Genomic DNA, 18,817 nt, shown 5'->3' with positions numbered 1-18,817 from the left:
GTGAACAAACAGGAGACGCTGACGTCTGTGGACACGAATAACAACAACAACAACAACAACAACAACACACTGCTACAACAGAAGAAGAAACAAAATGAAAACAAACAAACAAATAATCAATAAAATGAACAGAATCAATAAAACGAACAGAAGTCGATCAGCATCTGATTTTCACTCAAAACAAACACATTCACTGATTCACACGTTCATGGACCGCTGGACATGAGGACCACGAAGACCAGGACCCGGTCCAGACCTGATCAGACCTGGTCCAAACCTGATCAGACCTGGTCCAGACCCAGTTCGGACCCGGTCCAAACCTGTTCAGACCCGGTCCAGACCTGGTCCAGATGTTCCAGTACAGGTTCATCTCATTCATTTGATCTAGTTCAGTTCTGGTCCTGGTGGTCTGGATGGAAGTGGTCTTGGTCCAGACCTCCTCGGTCCACCTGGGCTCTGTTCATGGTCTGGTTTTATTTCCATGTTCAAACCTGTGATGCATTCAGGACTCAATAAAAAAAACTGAACCTTCAATGTTGGATTAATTCGCCGATAAAATCAAACCTGAGTTCAACCAGAACCAGAACCAGAACCAGAACCAGAACCAAACCTGAACCTGAACCTGAACCAGAACCAGAACCAGAACCAAAACCTGAACCTGAACCTGAACCAGAACAAGAACCTGAACAAAACCTGAACCAGAACCTGAACCAGAACCAGAACCAAAACCTGAACCTGAACCTGAACCAGAACCAGAACCAAACCTGAACCTGAACCTGAACCAGAACAAGAACCTGAACAAAACCTGAACCAGAACCTGAACCAGAACCTGAACCAGAGCCTCTGTTGGACCGGTTTAATGCTTTAATGGTTTGTGTTTAAATTCATGTTTTTATAAAAGCTCATCTTTGTTCATTTCAGTTTAATTAGTTGTTGTTTTTTTCTCCTTCACAGATTTAATCCTCAGTTTGTTCCAGGTTTTCTTCTTTTTTCACACATTTACGGTTTGACTCTTTCCTTCTGTTTCCTTTTCTTTTTTCTTTCTTTTTCTTTTTTCCTTCTGTTTCTTTTTTCCCTCTGTTTCTTTTTTCTTTCTTTTTCTTTTTTCCTTGTTTCTTTTTTCCTTCTTTTTCTTTTTTCCTTCTTTTTCTTTTTTCCTTCTGTTTCTTTTTTCCTTCTTTTTCTTTTTTCCTTCTGTTTCTTTTTTTCTTTCTGTTTCTTTTTTTCTTTCTGTTTCTTTTTTCCTTCTTTTTTCCTTCTTTTTTCCTTCTGTTTCTTTTTCCCTTCTGTTTCTTTTTTCTCCTCTCTTTCTGTCCATCGATGCCGTTCAGTTTAACGTCACATTTGTGGCTTCAGCCTTTTTTCTCCGTTTCAGGTTTTTCGTGGTCTTTAAATTCAGTCAAAGTCGTCGAACGTCACCATAAAAGTCTGATTAAATCCAAGTCGTTCTGTTTGACTTTGACTCCAGATCATCAGGGTTTTATGTGGAAACAAAAGAGAATAAAGTTCAAGTCGATGCAATGAATTAAAATATGAAAAGAAGCAGAAAAACATCTGATCCATGATGTGAACTGAACGTTTCAACTACATTCATCTGATTCTGAAGAAACAAACACATTTGACTCAAATGTTTGAATCTGTTTGTGTTTTTATTATTTTATTATCTTCAAATAAACGGACTTTCGTTTCCATCAGTGGGTTGGATTTATTCTTTTTGTCTGGAATTACTGATGATTTTCTACATGACTTTTATGAGTTATTATCTGTGTTAATATGCTCAGTTTTATTTGTTTTTATTTGTTTTATTTGTTTTTATTTGTTTTATTTGTTTTATTTGTTTTTATTTGTTTTATTTGTTTTATTTGTTTTATTTGTTTTTATTTGTTTTTATTTGTTTTTATTGAACCTGTTGGTCTGATTTCAAACTGTTTTGAATGTTCATGTGTTTCTGTTTTTCTTTTCATTAATTTCATCTAGAGTTTTTTTTTTTTTTTTTTTTCGTTTAAAGTCCATCAGATGAAGCAGAGTCCGGTTTGGACCCCAGATGAACTTGTGCAGTCTCTGTGGTGCACGCGCAGCGCGGACACGTGCACGTTCCCATGTGTGGTGTGTTCAGTTTCTTTACCCACCGGACTCGGTTCCGTTCCGCCGCGGCCTGGACGCTCCTCTGACGCGGATCCATCCTCATCCTCATCCTCCGCCGCGACGCGAACACGGAGTCCGGTTGACGTGGACGCGGACCCGCCGAGTCCGGTGTAATGCGGGTCGGACCGGACCGGACCGGATGACAGCCGCCCTGCGAACACAAACACAGCTTCACCCGGAGGAAACAGGCCGAGCACCGCGCGTCCGGCAGCGGCTCCGAGGCGGCGGAGGCCCCGGTGACCGGCGGCCGGAGCCGAGATCCGGGACCCGGAAGACCCGAAACCCGGGAAGACGGACCGGATCCGCAGCGGATCCACCTGAAAAACAAACGGAAAAACCAAAGAGATCAGAGAAAGAGAAAGAAGAAGATCTAGAAAGAAAATAATATAAACGGAAACAAGAAGAAACTGAAACTTAATAATAACAATAATATTATTATTAATAATAATAATAATAATAATAATAATAATAATGTTTTTCGTTGATATTTTCCTTTTTTAATTCGTCATTTTCATCAAATGTTTCATTTATTTCTATATTTCTGTACATTTTTTTTTTTTAAAAAAAAACTAAATAAATGTCTTTAAAACTCATTTCCGATCCTTGTTAAATTTCATTAATTTAAAGCATCTGCAGGCCTTTATTTTATTTTTTTAAATTATTGTTATTTCTGTCTGCTCCGTTGATCTATTTTATTTGTAGTTTTTATTTTGTATTTCCTTGAACTCGGCCTGTGCTTTTTTTTTTCTTTTACCGGTGGATGAATTATTCAAACCTGTGAACATCCGTTTCTTTTTCCGGTTAAACCGTGTGTTTGGAAACAAAGCAGCAGCTCACTGACACTTTGAGACAGAACTTTTTATTAAACATTATGAAAACAAAACGTTCCACTTTAGATTTGTTCACTTGTTGACACGTTCATTGAATAAATATAGAAATTATATGTACAGATATACATTAACAGCACTGTGCAGAAGTCGAATAATAATAATAATAATAATAATAATAATAATAATAATAATAATAATAATAATAATAATAGATTCCGGTCTTAAAGTCATGATTGGCCGCCTGCTTTACAATAAATACGAATCATTTTGACATTAATAATAAAACCATTCTTGGACAGGACTGATTTGGGCTCAAACACAGATCTGGGATAAATAAGTTTTTGTGGGTTGTTGTTGTTTTTCGTGTTTTTTTCTGGTTGAGTTTCACATTTTTCGGCTCGTCTCGCTGCACATTTCAGACACTTCTGCACAATATTGCACATATATATATGTAGAGGCAGCAGAAAACAGACAGAGTATGCATGTCAGAACAGAACCGGCTTCACTAAAGCTTCTTCCTCCTGCCTCCGTCACACCTTTAAGACACCGCACAGGGAAGGAAAACCCGCACACAGGCGGAACCGGCACGCGCTGTCCGCACAATCTGACGCAAAATAACCCCCCCACCCCACCCCCACCCCCCGACGGAACCGCGGTGAGTCCGTCTGAGTCCGGGTCGGTGCATAGAGAGGTAACAGTCCGGAGAACCGGCTCGGTTCTGGACGGGACAGATGGGGGTTCTAGTGCAGGACGGGTCTGGTTCAGTCCGGTTCGGGTCTGGTTCAGTCCGGTTCGGAGCAGATACCATAGACTATTTGCATGCTGTAACATACAAACATTTGGATTAAGACATTTTTCCAAGAATCCAAGCAACAAAAGCAGGAGTTGAAAAAGGAGAAACACGGATCGGCTCATATGTACAAGGTCAGAAACACAACCCGGTCCGGATCGGCTCAGTTCGGCTTTTTTGTTTCGTTTTCATTTTACTTTAAAACTCAATAGAAAACTTGATTGAAAATAGCAGATAAAGACGCATCCATTTAGCGCAGTCGCAGATTGTTTTGCATGTTTGTGCGCAGTCTTTTTGCACCTCACGGGGTTGGGGGGGGTGTGTGTGTGTGTGTGTGTGTGTGTGTGTGTGTGTGTGTGTGTGTGTGTGTCTGTGGGGGGGGGGGGTACATGTTCCGTTCGTTCTTTCTGGGGGGTTGTGCATATACCCAGGCCTGATGAGGACCATGCGCTCATACATGTGGAGGGTTCGGTTCGGGTTCGGGTTCATGGGTACCATACATGTCCTGCATGCAGGGTGCGGATCCGGGACCGGGGGGGGGGGGGGGGGGGTTGGGGGTCTACGGGGAACTTGCATCGGTTTTAATAAAGGTCTGTTTCAAACAAACTGTGGTTCAACAGACTAAGTATTGCTTTGAGCTTCAGTTTCAGTCCGACTTCATTTTATAAAATCAGTCTTTTTCCGATTTAAGACAAAAACCAGCTGTGAATGAAATTAAGACACGAGTCCAGTTCAGTAAGACCGGAACAGAACCGCCTAGTGATCCCAAAGGTTAAGACTCAGAGAGAAGACCAAGAACTGTAAACAGAACACAGAGGCAGACAGACAGGGTCCGGGACCGGGTTCAGGGTCCGGGGTAGGGTTCGGGTTTAGGTTCGGGTTCAGGTCCAGGTCCAGGCTCAGGCTCAGGCCCAGGGTCCCGGGCCCGGCTCAGGTGGACTTGTCTCCAGTCTCTAAACCGACAGTCCGGCTCACATGAAGAACTCGGGGTTGGCCTGTTTCCCGTTCGGGTCTCTGGCGGACCCGGGTCCGCTGAAGGTTCGGCTGGCCAGCTTCTCGTACTTCTCCTTGTACAGGTCCCGCTCCTTGGCCAGCCGGGCCACGTCCTGCTTCAGCTGCTCCACCTGGTTCTGCAGGGTGCACTTCTCCGTCTCCAACATGTGCCGCTGCTGCACGCGCTTGAAGCGGCAGGACTGCGCGTACCCGCGGTTCTTCAGGGTGCGCCTCTTCTGCTTCAGGCGGATCACCTCCTCTTTGCTGAAGCCCCGCAGCTGCCGGTTCAGCTCGCGCACCGTCATGCTCACCAGCTGCTCGTCGGAGAAGCGGTCCTCCAGGCGGCCGTGGTGCCCGTGGTGGTGGTGGTGGTGGTGGTGGTGGTGCGCCGGGTGGTGGTGCGCCGCCGCCGAGGCCGCGCTCAGGTCCTCGCCCACGTACTGCTGCCCGCGGAAGCCCTCGTAGGCCTGGTGGTGGTGGTGGTGGTGGTGCGCGTTCCCGATCAGGGCCTCCACGGCGTCCTCGGGGGTCAGGTTCAGCGCCTCGGGGTTGATGTGGTGCTGGTAACTGGGGATCCAGTACAGGTCCTCCAGCTGCGGTTTGCCCGCGCCGCCCCCGCCGCCGTGACCGTTGCCTCCGCTGCCGCTCCCGCCGCCCCCTCCGCCGCTCACCCCGCCGCCGCCGCCGCCGCCGCCGCCGCCCAGGCTCTGGTTCGGCTGCGCGCCCGGGCTCGGGGCGCAGAAGCTGGGCGACGAAGGCACGGAGGAGCAGGGGGTGCTGATGGGGGTGGAGGACAGGGACCCGGACGGGAGGCGGTGGCAGTACCGGTCCGCCTCCGGGGGCTCCTTCTTCACCTCGAACTTCATCAGGTCGAAGTCGTTGACGTACTCGATGGCCAGGGGGCTGTTGGGCAGCTCTGCGCTCATGCCGAGGTCCGAGGCCATGTCAGTCCATGCGGGGGGTCCCGGTAGAACTGCCAAACCGACGGCCGGCGCCCGCGGGAACAGGTTGCGGCGCGGAACCACAGCCCGCGCGGTGGACGTATATATAGAGAGGGACGCACGCGCCTGGTGCGGGTGGGGGTGCGGGTGAGGTGGGGTGGGTGGGGTGGGGGTCTTCTTAAGGCCGCCTGGCCCGGTCTCCGCTTCTGCTTCTTCTATTTATAGTGAACGGAGCTGCGCGCGGGGGGGGGTGAACTTGTCCGGCTGCCCGCGCGCCTCCCTCCGTTCCTGTCGACGGCCCGTGCCGTGCCGTGCCGTCCCGGGTCAGATCAGCTTTGAGACCCGCGGCCCCGGGTGCGGATGAAACCCGAGCCGTGGACGTGGACCGGGCCGCGGCGGCGTGCGCGTGTCCTGAGTTCACCTCTGCAGCCGCGGACGGACCCTCCGCTCCGGTACCGGGACCGCCTCACAAGTACTTTCCCGGCATCCTTTGCCGTGCGGCCCCCGCCGTGCAGGTCCACCGGATCGTGAAGTCAGACCCGCTCCGGTACCGTGGCCCCGGTCGGACCCGGATCTCAGACTTTGGGTCCCACAGTCCAAAAAGTTGCCACAGTTCATCCGCTGGTGCGCGTGCGCCCCGGGGCTCCTTCACACACCGGCCCGGGTCTGCTCACGGGTCTGGACCGGTCCCGCGGGTCTGATCCGGATCGTGGAGGTGTGATCCGGGTCCTGCCCCCTCAGTCCACCTGTCCGTGCACAGTTCATGTAATCCGGCTCGGTTCCGGTCCCGTGCTTCTGGCCCACACCGCGCGCTCTCAGCTCCACGCAGTCACTGAGGCTGTGCGCGTGCCTCCGCTCTTATAAAGGCTGCGTGCCCCCCCCCCCACCGCGACCCTCCCACACCGAGGTGCGACGGGCCAATGGGAGGGGGCCGTGCCGTGCATCTGCATCCTCCTATAGAGGGAGGGGGGGAACAGGTGCGGAGGATCCCCCCCTCTAGTGACCGAGCAGGTGCTACTGCACGGCGGCCGCAGGAGCCTCCGGAACACCGGGCTCCCCGGAACACCGGGCTCCCCGGAACACCGGGCTCCCCGGAACACCGGGCTTACGCAACGGGTTGACGGCCCCGACCGCAAAACACCGGATCCATCAGGGCCCGGATCAGGTCCACTATCACATGTACACCTTCGGACCGGGACCCGGGGTTAGACACCGTTAACCAGACCTGGTCCTGGTCCTGGTCCTGGTCCTGGTCCCGGTCCCGGTCCCGGTCCTGGTCCACAACAAACAAAACAGAACTTTTCAGAGTTTTAACCTAAAAACACAGAGAGACGAACCAGAACCAGAACCTGGACCTGAAACCGAAGGAGGTAATATTTGAATATTAGTACACAGTAAAAATACTGCAGTACAAGTACTGAGGGACATAGAAGTATTATAACACAGTAAAACTCACAGTTTGAAGTTTTTTCAGCGATTCTCCTTCTGATGGTTTTAGTAGAATCTGTTTGGACCAAGATTACATATATTACATATATTACATATATTACATACATTAAATATATTACATATATTGAATGTATTAAATACACTGTTCAAAACAAAACAAACAAAAAACAATAAACAAAACAAAAAAAGACAGTATTATTCCAGCAGCAGGGGCGCCAAAACATACAGTTAAATAACAGAAAATAACCATCTCATAAAACTACGATAATTTTCCATATTTCAAATACAGTTTTTTGCCCGAACTTTACATGAGATTTTTTCTTTTTTTTTTCTTTTGTTTTTGACTTTTTAATGTTTAATAAAAATATTTACATGTATTAAAACAATCCAATTACCTATAAATATGGACGAACATTATTAGAAAACAAATGATAGGGCTTACATGTTATACATTCACAAAAATACATTTATTCAACATTTTTGTTGTGAAACCTCCTGTAATTACACAAGATATTTGTCAATTAACAAACAAGTCTGGTTCAACTGACAGAACAAATACTTCTGTTACCGTTAACTGTCTGTAATTTTATCTGGTTTTATTATTATTTTTTACAGTATTAAACTTTAATTAAACAGTTTAACCTCATAAATAGAAAATAAATATTTGTGAAATCATGATACATTTCCAAATGTATTTTAACTGTATTTTTCTGTGGAAAAAAAAAAAAAAAAAAAAAAGGAAATTTTTTGGTTCTTCACAGTTACAGTTTTTCCTGTTCTTTTCCATCTGACATGTAAAATCACAGTCTGTTTTTGTCGTTTCATTAATATTTTCCTGTATCTTTAAAATACAGGAAAAATCTGTCAAATAAACAGTGAAAATTCTGTTAAATTACAGATTTTTTTTACAGTGTAGATTGAATCTATGGAATATCTCCAGTGTGTAAATGCAGTAAATTCACTTGTGTTGGAGGATGTTCCTCAGACGTTCTCAGGTTTATCGTCTCCTTTCTTTTCCGTTCCGAACACTGGGCTGAGGCTGAAAACTGGGTCACAGTGGATCTGATCTGGGTCATAAAGTCAAATGTTGTTAAGTGTCAGAAGTGCCTGTTTTCCACATGGGTTTCCTGTAAAAGGCTCCTGATGTTTGAACTGAGGATCATGTGTCAGACGAATGAAGTGAAACCAAAGTATCGACTGTTTACAAACTGCTGCTGTTTTTGTTGTTTTATTGTGTATTATTTGTTACTGTTGTTGTTTTGGTTTTTCTGTTAATGGATGATGATGGTTCTTGGTTTTTGGAAAAGGTCTGACACAGACGTAAATGTGAAATATTACAAATGAAAGCCAAAGCGTCCGTCAGTGAAGGTGTGTTTTACTGAAGTGACTCCAAACATCTGCAGGTGGAACAGACGAGGAACACCTGAAGACAAACCAACAGGTTCAAGTCCAAGAGGTGAAGCTGAAGAAGACTGAGCAGACCACCAAACAGGGTCAGATCCACTGACTTCAGAACCGGATCCACATGGAACCAGGATACCTCAGAAAACCCACATGGTCCTGGTTTAAGGTTCAGCCAATCACATACGACACGACGCCATCAGCCAATCAGGAGACAGACCAGACCAGGTGGACCCCAGACCTAGACCAGACCAAGACCAGACCAGGTGGACCCCAGACCAAGACCAGACCAGGTGGACCCCAGACCTAGACCAGACCAAGATCAGACCAGGTGGACCCCAGACCAAGACCAGACCAAGACCAGACCAGGTGGACCCCAGACCAAGACCAGACCAGGTGGACCCCAGACCAAGACCAGACCAGGTGGACCCCAGACCAAGACCAGACCAGGTGGACCCCAGACCTAGACCAGACCAGGTGGACCCCAGACCAAGACCAGACCAGGTGGACCCCAGACCAAGACCAGACCAGGTGGACCCCAGACCTAGACCAGACCAGGTGGACCCCAGACCTAGACCAGACCAAGACCAGACCAGGTGGACCCCAGACCAAGACCAGACCAAGACCAGACCAGGTGGACCCCAGACCAAGACCAGACCAGGTGGACCCCAGACCAAGACCAGACCAGGTGGACCCCAGACCTAGACCAGACCAAGACCAGACCAGGTGGACCCCAGACCAAGACCAGACCAAGACCAGACCAGGTGGACCCCAGACCAAGACCAGACCAGGTGGACCCCAGACCAAGACCAGACCAAGATCAGACCAGGTGGACCCCAGACCTAGACCAGACCAAGACCAGACCAGGTGGACCCCAGACCAAGACCAGACCAAGACCAGACCAGGTGGACCCCAGACCTAGACCAGACCAAGACCAGACCAGGTGGACCCCAGACCTAGACCAGACCAAGACCAGACCAGGTGGACCCCAGACCAAGACCAGACCAGACCAGGTGGACTCCAGACCAAGACCAGACCAGGTGGACCCCAGACCAAGACCAGACCAGACCAGGTGGACTCCAGACCAAGACCAGACCAGGTGGACCCAAGACCAGACCAGGTGGACTCCAGACCCAGTCCAGAACCAGTCCAGACCAGATAAACCAGGAGACCTGAACTGGTCCAAACCCCAGTGATGACGTCAACACACAGAGCCAGGTTCAACCGTAACCATGGAAACACTGATGACCAATGAGAGCCCAGGAACCCAGCATTACAGATGTCCAGTGGACATAAAGGCTCCGCCCCCCTGATCACATGACAGGTTTATGGGATGGAAATAATTAGACCCAGATAAGTCCTTTAATGGACCCTCTAACCTGAACAGGTCTAATCAAAACCACCAGAACTGGACCAGAACTGGACCAGAAGGAAAAAGAACCATCCGAGATCATGTGATTGGACCAGTGTGTCCGCCCTCTGATAAATGGGGGCGTGGCCATGTTCAGAACGAACCAATCACAGTTAAACTCAGGTTGACTGGTGGACCCCATGTGAAGACCCTGTGATGAACCCAGGTCCAGGTGGCCTGGTCTAGACCAACCATGGTCCTCAGAGAACTTCCACAGCACCAGTGGACCTGACTGGTCAAAGGTCAAAGGTCGTAAGAAGGCATCCAATAGACCATGAACACAGAGAAGACAGGCAGCAGCAAGGGGACCAAATATGGACAAACAGGGACATCTGTCCAAAACTGGACATCTGTCCAAAACTGGACATCTGCCCAACACTGTAGGAAAGACCAGAAGAAAACTGGACAGGGAGGAGGACAAGAGCCTGGTCCTGTGGACTAAAGGACCCAAGACCAAAACCTGGTCCTGTGGACTACAGGACCCCAGTCCAGCTCCATTTAAACAAACCCGTGGGTGAATGTTTGCTCCATAATCCCAAAGGTCTGTTTGGTGTAAACCCAACACTGGTCACGTCCAGCAGAACCCCAGACCTACAGTGAAGCACAGTGGAGACAGCTTCATGCTTTGGACGGGGACGGGGGACTTGGACAAAGTGGACGGAGTTCAGAACAGTTCCGGATACCAGTCAGTGTTGGACCAGAACCTTCAGGGTTCTGCCACAAAGATGAAGATGAAGAGGAGCTTCATGTGTTGGTCCAACAGTGACCCAAAGAACGGGTTCACCACCAGAACATGAAGGTTCTGGAAGGAACCACCAGAGTCCAGACCTGAGTGTGATGGAACATTTGTGGACTGGTCTGAAGAGGACTTGGACCAGGACCTGTCCTCAGTCTGACAGATCTGGGACAGGTTTAGAAAGAAGAGTGGACAAATATGGACATATGAAGAACCAGAACCAGAACCAGATGACACGGACTGAGGGGCATTATGGACAAATGCACTGGTCAGGTGATGGTCATGTGATGGTCAGGTGATGGTCAGGTGATGGTCATGTGATGGTCAGGTGATGGTCAGGTGATGGTCATGTGATGGTCAGGTGATGGTCAGGTGATGGTCAGGTGATGGTCATGTGATGGTCAGGTGATGGTCAGGTGATGGTCAGGTGACTGCTGCTGTTTGAACATTAACATATAAAATGTAAAAGTTTCATGTTTCATTGAAGCTGCTGAGTTTCTCTGACACTGAATCTATCAATAAGTGATTGGTCAGCAGCTGAGGGTCCGCCCCCTGTGCCTTCCTGTGGGTCTGTGCAGACCCCTGTGCTTCGCTCTGATTGGTCGCTCCTGAAGCCCATCTCCATGACCTGCCTCCTGTTCATCAGAGCAGGACACGCCTCCCGTCCGGAACTCATGCGTCTTTGTTCTGTCGATACGACTGATGGGCCCCGTGTAGACCGGGCCTGCCCCCGCCCCCCCCAGCGGGGCCCCCGGGGTCCCATCGGCCCCTCCGGCGGCGATAAATCTGAGGAACAAAGTGCAGATGTGCGGCAAAAACAAGCGTGGCGGCCGGAAGTTTGAGCGTCAGAGGAAAACCTGAGGCAGCTGCTGAGTTCACCTTCCAGTCCGAGCAGGTCCGTGAAATACTGCCCCCCCCCCCCCCCCCCCCCCCCCCCCCCCCCCCCCCAAACCGGATCAAATGTGCTGAGGACGGAAAGAGACAGAAATCATCTCCGCTTTTTGAAGTTTCAGTCATTAGGTGTCCTTTGTGCGGCTCAGGGCGCAGGCTCAGCAGCTCAGTGAATGGGCCTGTAAGCAGATGAGCGGGGGGGGGGGGGGGGGGGGGGGCTCAGGTCTGGGGGGGCTCAGGCTAATGCCGCCGCTCTGAACGGCCATTGTCCCGCTGCATTCTGGGACTTCGCTGTTCGTGCACTTCCTCAGATTTAAGAGGAACGGACATCAGCAGGAGGAGGATCCTCAGGACACGGATCCACGTCCGAACCAAAGGGACCGGCTCTGGGGGGGGGGGCTCCGGGGGCCCGGGTTATCTGGGGCCTTTAAGACGCTAATGCTGCTCTGCACAAATCAGACCCCATTGTCAAGACGCGCACGTGCATGTGCACGTGCACGGACGGCGGCAGTAAAGGAGGCTTAAAGGGAGGAAGAGGATGGACTGATGAAGAAACGATGAAAGAAAAAACGACAAAGAAACCAAGAAACAAAGATGAAGAAACGATGAAGAAAAGAAAAAAAACACAAAGAAACGAAAAAAAGATGAAGAATTGATGAGAAGATGAAGTGAAAAAAAGAGGAAAAGATGAAGAAACAATCATCAGATTGCAGGTTTATCGCAGGTTTATCAGAGTTTTTATCGTACGTTTATCGGCCGTTTATGGGTTTGTCTGAATCTGTGACCTAACATCGTAACCTCGTGGCCGTGGGTTTGAAGGCGGTGAGCGTCCAGATGAAAGCCGACAGAATAAAAGGATAACAGCGGAGGATGGGTTGACCTTTGTGTGGGTTTTGCGTCCGTCTGGTGGACAGATGATTCCTCTCCTCTGTCTCGCTGCGTCTCTCGCGCTTTTACTAAAAATTGAAATATTGATCTTAATTAGAGTTTGCCGAGCTCAGCAGCTCGTGTTGAGGGTTTTAGACGAGAAGCAGCAGACATCTGTCTAAGGCACTTTAGGTCTGAGGAGACGAGACGGAGAGAGAGAGAGGTGCATGATGGGTAGGGGGGGGGGGTGATGGATGGATGGACGTCTGAAAGCTCATCTCACAAACATGTCCACGGTTCAGTCAGAAACGCACACAAGTACACACAAAAGTACACACAAACACACTCAAATACACAGAAATACACACAAACACAGATCGAAGATACCTGGATCCTGAACCCAAACCTGGAACCCAGACCCGGACCCCTCTAATCCTGGAGTCCTGTAACCCTGAACCCTTTGAACCTTGGACCCCGGACCTGGACTCCTCTAACCCCAGACTTGGCCCTGTTTAACCTTGGACCCCAGACCAGGACCTGGACCCATCTAACCCTGGACCCCTGACCTGGACCCTTCTAATCCTGGATCCCAGACCTAGACCCTTGTAATCCTGGACCCCTCTAACCTTGGACCCCAGACCAGGACCCCTCAAACCCTGGTTGTATTTTAGCTTTGTATCATCGGTACCGTCTTCGATCTTTGTCTGAGAAGAACCAGCTGTCTGCTGCTGTCCACCACCTCCAACTGGTTAAACCTGAGGCGAACCCTGTAGAACCCTGTAGAACCCTGTAGGCCCATCAGCTCGGTGTCTGGTTCTGATAGTTCTATGACGTGTTCTAGGCTGTGTGTCCTATGGGTGCACAGGGTTCTGCAGCACCCCCCCCCCGACACACACACACACACACAGGACAAAACATTCCAAATGTATAAATGAAATAATTAAAGTCAGTCAGCAGCTCTGATCCAATGAGTGTCCGTTGGTTCGTCAGTTTCATTTAGGTCCAGGTTTTTCATCACAGATTTCAGATTTCCTTGTTTACGTGGACACGACCCAGAGGAGATGGACGCACCTCACACTGAAGGACGTCCACGCAGACACTGTGGAACATCTGGATAGACAGGAGACGGTGAGAACCATCAGCGTCAGCTCGGATCAGAAAAACCACATCTGGAACATCAGCTGAAGGTCCAACAGAACATCAGCTGAAGGTCGAACAGAACATCAGCTGAAGGTCCAACAGAACATCAGCTGAAGGTCCGTACACCTGCTGCTCCAACATTAAACCCACAGTGAGATTTATGAAAAACATAAAGGACAAAATGACTCTGAGAAGTTTAGGAAAATAAACGACAGAAGGTCAGTAGGATGTGAAGAACCTGCTCTGACCGAATGAAACAAACAGATAAAGAGTAAACTATGAAAACCCCGTTGTCTACAAGGAACTAAAATGTGACCAACATTAACGCTTTCAGAACCATGGACAGTGGCGCTCACACTCCTGTTCACCTGTTTACCCGTTCTGTCACATCAGCCTCCAGACGTTAGTCTGGTCTTGTCTGTCATTTCCTGTTTTATTTTCTTTAGTCCTCCTCATGTGTCGTGTCTGGTGTCTTTGCTTCCTGTTCCATTACTCCCACCTGTGTGATTACTTTTCCCCGCCCTGATCTGCTACACCTGTGTCTGGTTTTCTCCTCTCCCTCTTGTGTATTTAAGTCCTGTTTCCCTTTGTCCTGTGCCAGTTCGTATTCTACCTCTGTGTGATACTTACCAGTGTTTTTGACTCCTGCCTTTTTGCCCTAACCCTTGTCTGCGCCTCTGCCTGTTCCTAATGTCCTGTTGCCTTTCCGTTTGCTTACCTGTGTATGACCTGGTTTGGACTCAGACTATTCTCTGTTTTCTCCTAGTTGGTTTACCGATGCGTGTTACCGGTCCGGGCTGTGAAGCCCAATCTCCGGTCCAGTCTCTGGATCCTGTGAAGAGTCTGGGACCCATTACCTTCAAGGATCTGCTTATTAATGTTGTCTGTGAATTGTCATTTATTATTGTGTTTAATAAACACTGAACTTTTCAGTTCCTGTACTCTGACCATTACACGTTCACCCGTTTACCCGTTTATTTACCTGTCACATGACATCACACTCAGGTCACATGACATCACAGTCAGAGTCGACAACAGCTCAGTCTTTGTTCAAACTTTATTTGTTTCTCAAATATACAAAAGTAAACATGAACCTGTTGTAAACACGGTGGAGCCCTGAGTGAGAGTCCAGACCCCGACAAACCTGAGGTCAGTGGTCAGCTGGTCTTCTGAGTCCTAAAGACGAGGCTTGATCTGCAGAGACTTTCCTGAAACCGAGACACAAACAGATGAGTCCAACGTCAACATTATTGAACTGAAATCACCGTAAAAGCTGAGGGTAAATCAGCTGAAGTTTCCCGAAGAAAATGTCTGAGCGGAAGAAAAACAGTCCGAACCAACGTGAGTTTGAACACGTGAACGTCAGAGTCCGTTCAACCTGGACTGAAAACACAGACATCTCCATCTTTGTTTATTTCTGGATTTGTTCTCGTCCACATGTCCTTAAACTCAGACCTGCTGTTACATCATAAACTCTGAAACACAGGAGATGATGCATTCAAATGAACCTCGTAAATCACAGATCTGTGCTCCAAAAATCATTTGAACTAGACCCAAACGTCCACCTTTAACCCTTACAGACCCAAACGTCCACCTTTAACCCTTACAGACCCAAACGTCCACCTTTAACCCTTTACAGACCCAAACGTCCACCTTTAACCCTTAAAAACCCAAACGTCCACCTTTAACCCTTACAGACCCAAACGTCCACCTTTAACCCTTAAACACCCAAACGTCCACCTTTAACCCTTACAGACCCAAACGTCCACCTTTAACCCTTAACACCCAACGTCCACCTTAACCCTTACAGACCCAAACGTCCACCTTTAACCCTTACAGACCCAAACGTCCACCTTTAACCCTTACAGACCCAAACGTCCACCTTTAACCCTTACAGACCCAAACGTCCACCTTTAACCCTTAAACACCCAGACGTCCACCTTTAACCCTTACAGACCCAAACGTCCACCTTTAACCCTTACAGACCCAAACGTCCACCTTTAACCCTTACAGACCCAAACGTCCACCTTTAACCCTTAAACACCCAAACGTCCACCTTTAATCCTTACAGACCCAAACGTCCACCTTTAACCCTTAAACACCCAAACGTCCACCTTTAACCCTTACAGACCCAAACGTCCACCTTTAACCCTTACAGACCCAAACGTCCACCTTTAACCCTTAAACACCCAAACGTCCACCTTTAACCCTTACAGACCCAAACGTCCACCTTTAACCCTTACAGACCCAAACGTCCACCTTTAACCCTTACAGACCCAAACGTCCACCTTTAACCCTTAAACACCCAAACGTCCACCTTTAACCCTTACAGACCCAAACGTCCACCTTTAACCCTTAAACACCCAAACGTCCACCTTTAACCCTTACAGACCCAAACGTCCACCTTTAACCCTTACAGACCCAAACGTCCACCTTTAACCCTTACAGACCCAAACGTCCACCTTTAACCCTTACACACCCAAACGTCCACCTTTAACCCTTACAGACCCAAACGTCCACCTTTAACCCTTACAGACCCAAACGTCCACCTTTAACCCTTAAACACCCAAACGTCCACCTTTAACCCTTACAGACCAAACGTCCACCTTTAACCCTCACAGACCCAAACGTCCACCTTTAACCCTTAAAGACCCAAACGTCCACCTTTAACCCTTACAGACCCAAACGTCCACCTTTAACCCTTACAGACCCAAACGTCCACCTTTAACCCTTACAGACCCAAACGTCCACCTTTAACCCTTACAGACCCAAACGTCCACCTTTAAACCTTAAAAACCCAAACATCCACCTTTAACCCTTAAACACCCAAACGTCCACCTTTAACCCTCACAGACCAAACGTCCACCTTTAACCCTCACAGACCCAAACGTCCACCTTTAACCCTTACAGACCCAAACGTCCACCTTTAACCCTTACAGACCCAAACGTCCACCTTTAACCCTTACAGACCCAAACGTCCACCTTTAACCCTTACAGACCCAAACGTCCACCTTTAACCCTTACAGACCCAAACGTCCACCTTTAACCCTTAAAGACACAAACGTCCACCTTTAACCCTTACAGACCCAAACGTCCACCTTTAACCCCAGGTGTTAATGACAAACCCTCGACAACAACTGAACCACAGGCCGGGTCACATGGTTCAGGACTAGACCTGCAGCTGGTCTAAGGTTTATGGGGGCGTCTGTGTGTCTGACCTTTGACCTCCTGGCTCTGTTCGATGTTGGGGGCGTCGGCATCCTCTGGAGAGCTGCAGAGGGAGATGAAGGACGGCAGCTCCAGATGACCAGTAGGGGGCGTTTGGGGGTCGGTCTGAAGACGCACAGGAGACGCCACCGACACACGGGGTCTACGAAAGACCAGCACAGCAGGATGAGAACCAGTGACGGACCACCGAGGCCACCTGGACCTGCTGTAATCCTACACCTTGACCCACCTCCTGCTGGTCTCCTTGGTCCGGGTTCTCTTTGGTGGACCGCTGGCGTCGGGGGCGGGGCCGGCGCTGCGTTTGGATGGATGTCGATGCTGCAGTTTACAGCGAACGCCTCGTGGACACACGCCCGTCTTGGTGAAGTCTGGACACACCAGAGTGTGTTTCTTCTTACACTGAAGGACACAAAACACAAATTTGATCATTTTATTTGGAAAATTTCATATATCGGCTAAAATTTCCTTAGGGGGTCAAATGAGTGTCCATTTTTGTCAAAAAAAACAAACAGTTGTCCTACAGTCCTAGAAGTGTGTGTAAATAATGCTAATCCATCTGTGCACAGACTACTGATATTCTCTGACAGTGGAAGCTCTATTTTCATAAATATTGGATTTGGAATAGCACGTGGATGTGAAAACTTTTGCTGGTGGACGGACGTGACATTACCCATGATGCTCTGGTCAGTCCCAGTACTTTATTAGGAATAAACTTCTAGACTTCCTATTGCTAATTGTGCTCTTCTTCATAAATGTTGGTATTGTGGATCTAAAACAATCCCAGCTGACACAAAAACACTAAATGTGTCAGTGGACGGATGTGACATGGTTGTTGTGGATCCCATCATACTGATGCTCTGCAGCCATGTCAGCGTTTACACTAATGATCCCTGTGCAAAAACTAGGAGCACTATTATTTATTGGATAGTTTAGCATCAGACTAAAGAGGAAAGAACAATCTAGAATTGTTCTTTGTGTCTAAAAATGCTTCTTATTGTAAAAGTGTTGATGTAAACAGTGCTGTGTGCCATTCTTCATGTATGTATTGGTGGAACAGAAGCAGGATGGATCAGCACCATACTCCAGATTGAACCTGTACAAATAAAACATGTGATATGGAGGAGAGAATCTGGGAAGAAAAACTGGGGAATCCAAAAGAAGAGAAGATTTGTTTTTCAGTTCAGTTCAAATAGAACTTGTCCATTTGTGACATGAAAATATAGCATTAATTGTGCTGAAATGGTTCATTTTGGAGCTGAAAACATAGTTCATATGAGCATCAACATGTTGAACAGAACTGAAATCCTGTCCATTTGAACAACTGTCATTTACCAACACAAAGTTCCTTTGGATTCACTGAGACTGATTTAATATGAACACAGACACACAGAAGAGCTGTGAACACATGTGAGCCGAAATACGTTCTAGTTAGTTTTGTAAACACACAATACAGTTTCAGTTATGTTTTTTTTCTTTTAATTATAGTTTTTATTTATTTCAGTTCACCAAAATGGGTTTTTCAATTGTAGTGTTTTGTCATTTTGTTAGTTTTCATTAACGATTATAACCTCAGTGTTGAATAATCTGGTGTGGAGGTGGAACCTTTGGGAACCAGTGGGTTAGGGTGTGGACCCCCCCCCCAGGGACAGAGGGAACCCCTGTCCTGCTGAGAGTTCTGGTCCTTTAAGGTTAAGTGGGTCACAGCGGAGTGGGTCGGGTTTAACTGGGGTGGGGGTAGGTGTGGGGGGGTGATTGTGTGTTCCAGCTCCAGCTTTCTTTCACACACATGTTTGCAGCTCAGTGTGTATGTGGGGGTAATACGGGTGTAAATTGGTGGCTTCATTCTCCCTGAGACCCGATCCCCCCCACCTGTCAGAAAGCCTAATTATAGCGCTGTGGTGGTCAGACTGTGTTCAGATGGAGTTTCCAGGAACGGGCCGGACTCCGGGTCACCCCCTCGCACCGCCGCCGTGTCGGTGCAGCCCTGGGATCGGC

General features: G+C 48.3%; 2 protein-coding genes across 2 annotated transcripts; both read right to left on the bottom strand.

The window, feature by feature from the left end:
* Positions 1-3,285: 3,285 nt before the first annotated feature.
* On the bottom strand, positions 3,286-6,515 carry mafaa (MAF bZIP transcription factor Aa). Its single transcript, XM_030129724.1, has one exon. The coding sequence runs from the start codon at positions 5,700-5,702 to the stop codon at positions 4,737-4,739; it is 966 nt and encodes a 321-aa protein (XP_029985584.1). The 5' UTR covers positions 5,703-6,515; the 3' UTR covers positions 3,286-4,736.
* Positions 6,516-14,633: 8,118 nt separating this feature from the next.
* On the bottom strand, positions 14,634-17,320 carry LOC115416025 (zinc finger CCCH domain-containing protein 3-like). The gene is made up of 3 exons (XM_030129725.1): positions 17,052-17,320; positions 16,813-16,964; positions 14,634-14,802 (listed from the first exon to the last, which is right to left on the bottom strand). The coding sequence occupies exons 1-3, from the start codon at positions 17,249-17,251 to the stop codon at positions 14,771-14,773; spliced, it is 384 nt and encodes a 127-aa protein (XP_029985585.1). The 5' UTR covers positions 17,252-17,320; the 3' UTR covers positions 14,634-14,770.
* Between the last annotated feature and the right edge of the window lie 1,497 nt (positions 17,321-18,817).

The sequence above is a fragment of the Sphaeramia orbicularis genome, unplaced genomic scaffold (assembly GCF_902148855.1).
Source record: "Sphaeramia orbicularis unplaced genomic scaffold, fSphaOr1.1, whole genome shotgun sequence".
NCBI lineage: Eukaryota > Metazoa > Chordata > Actinopteri > Kurtiformes > Apogonidae > Sphaeramia > Sphaeramia orbicularis.
This window is presented reverse-complemented; position numbering and strand designations above follow the sequence as displayed.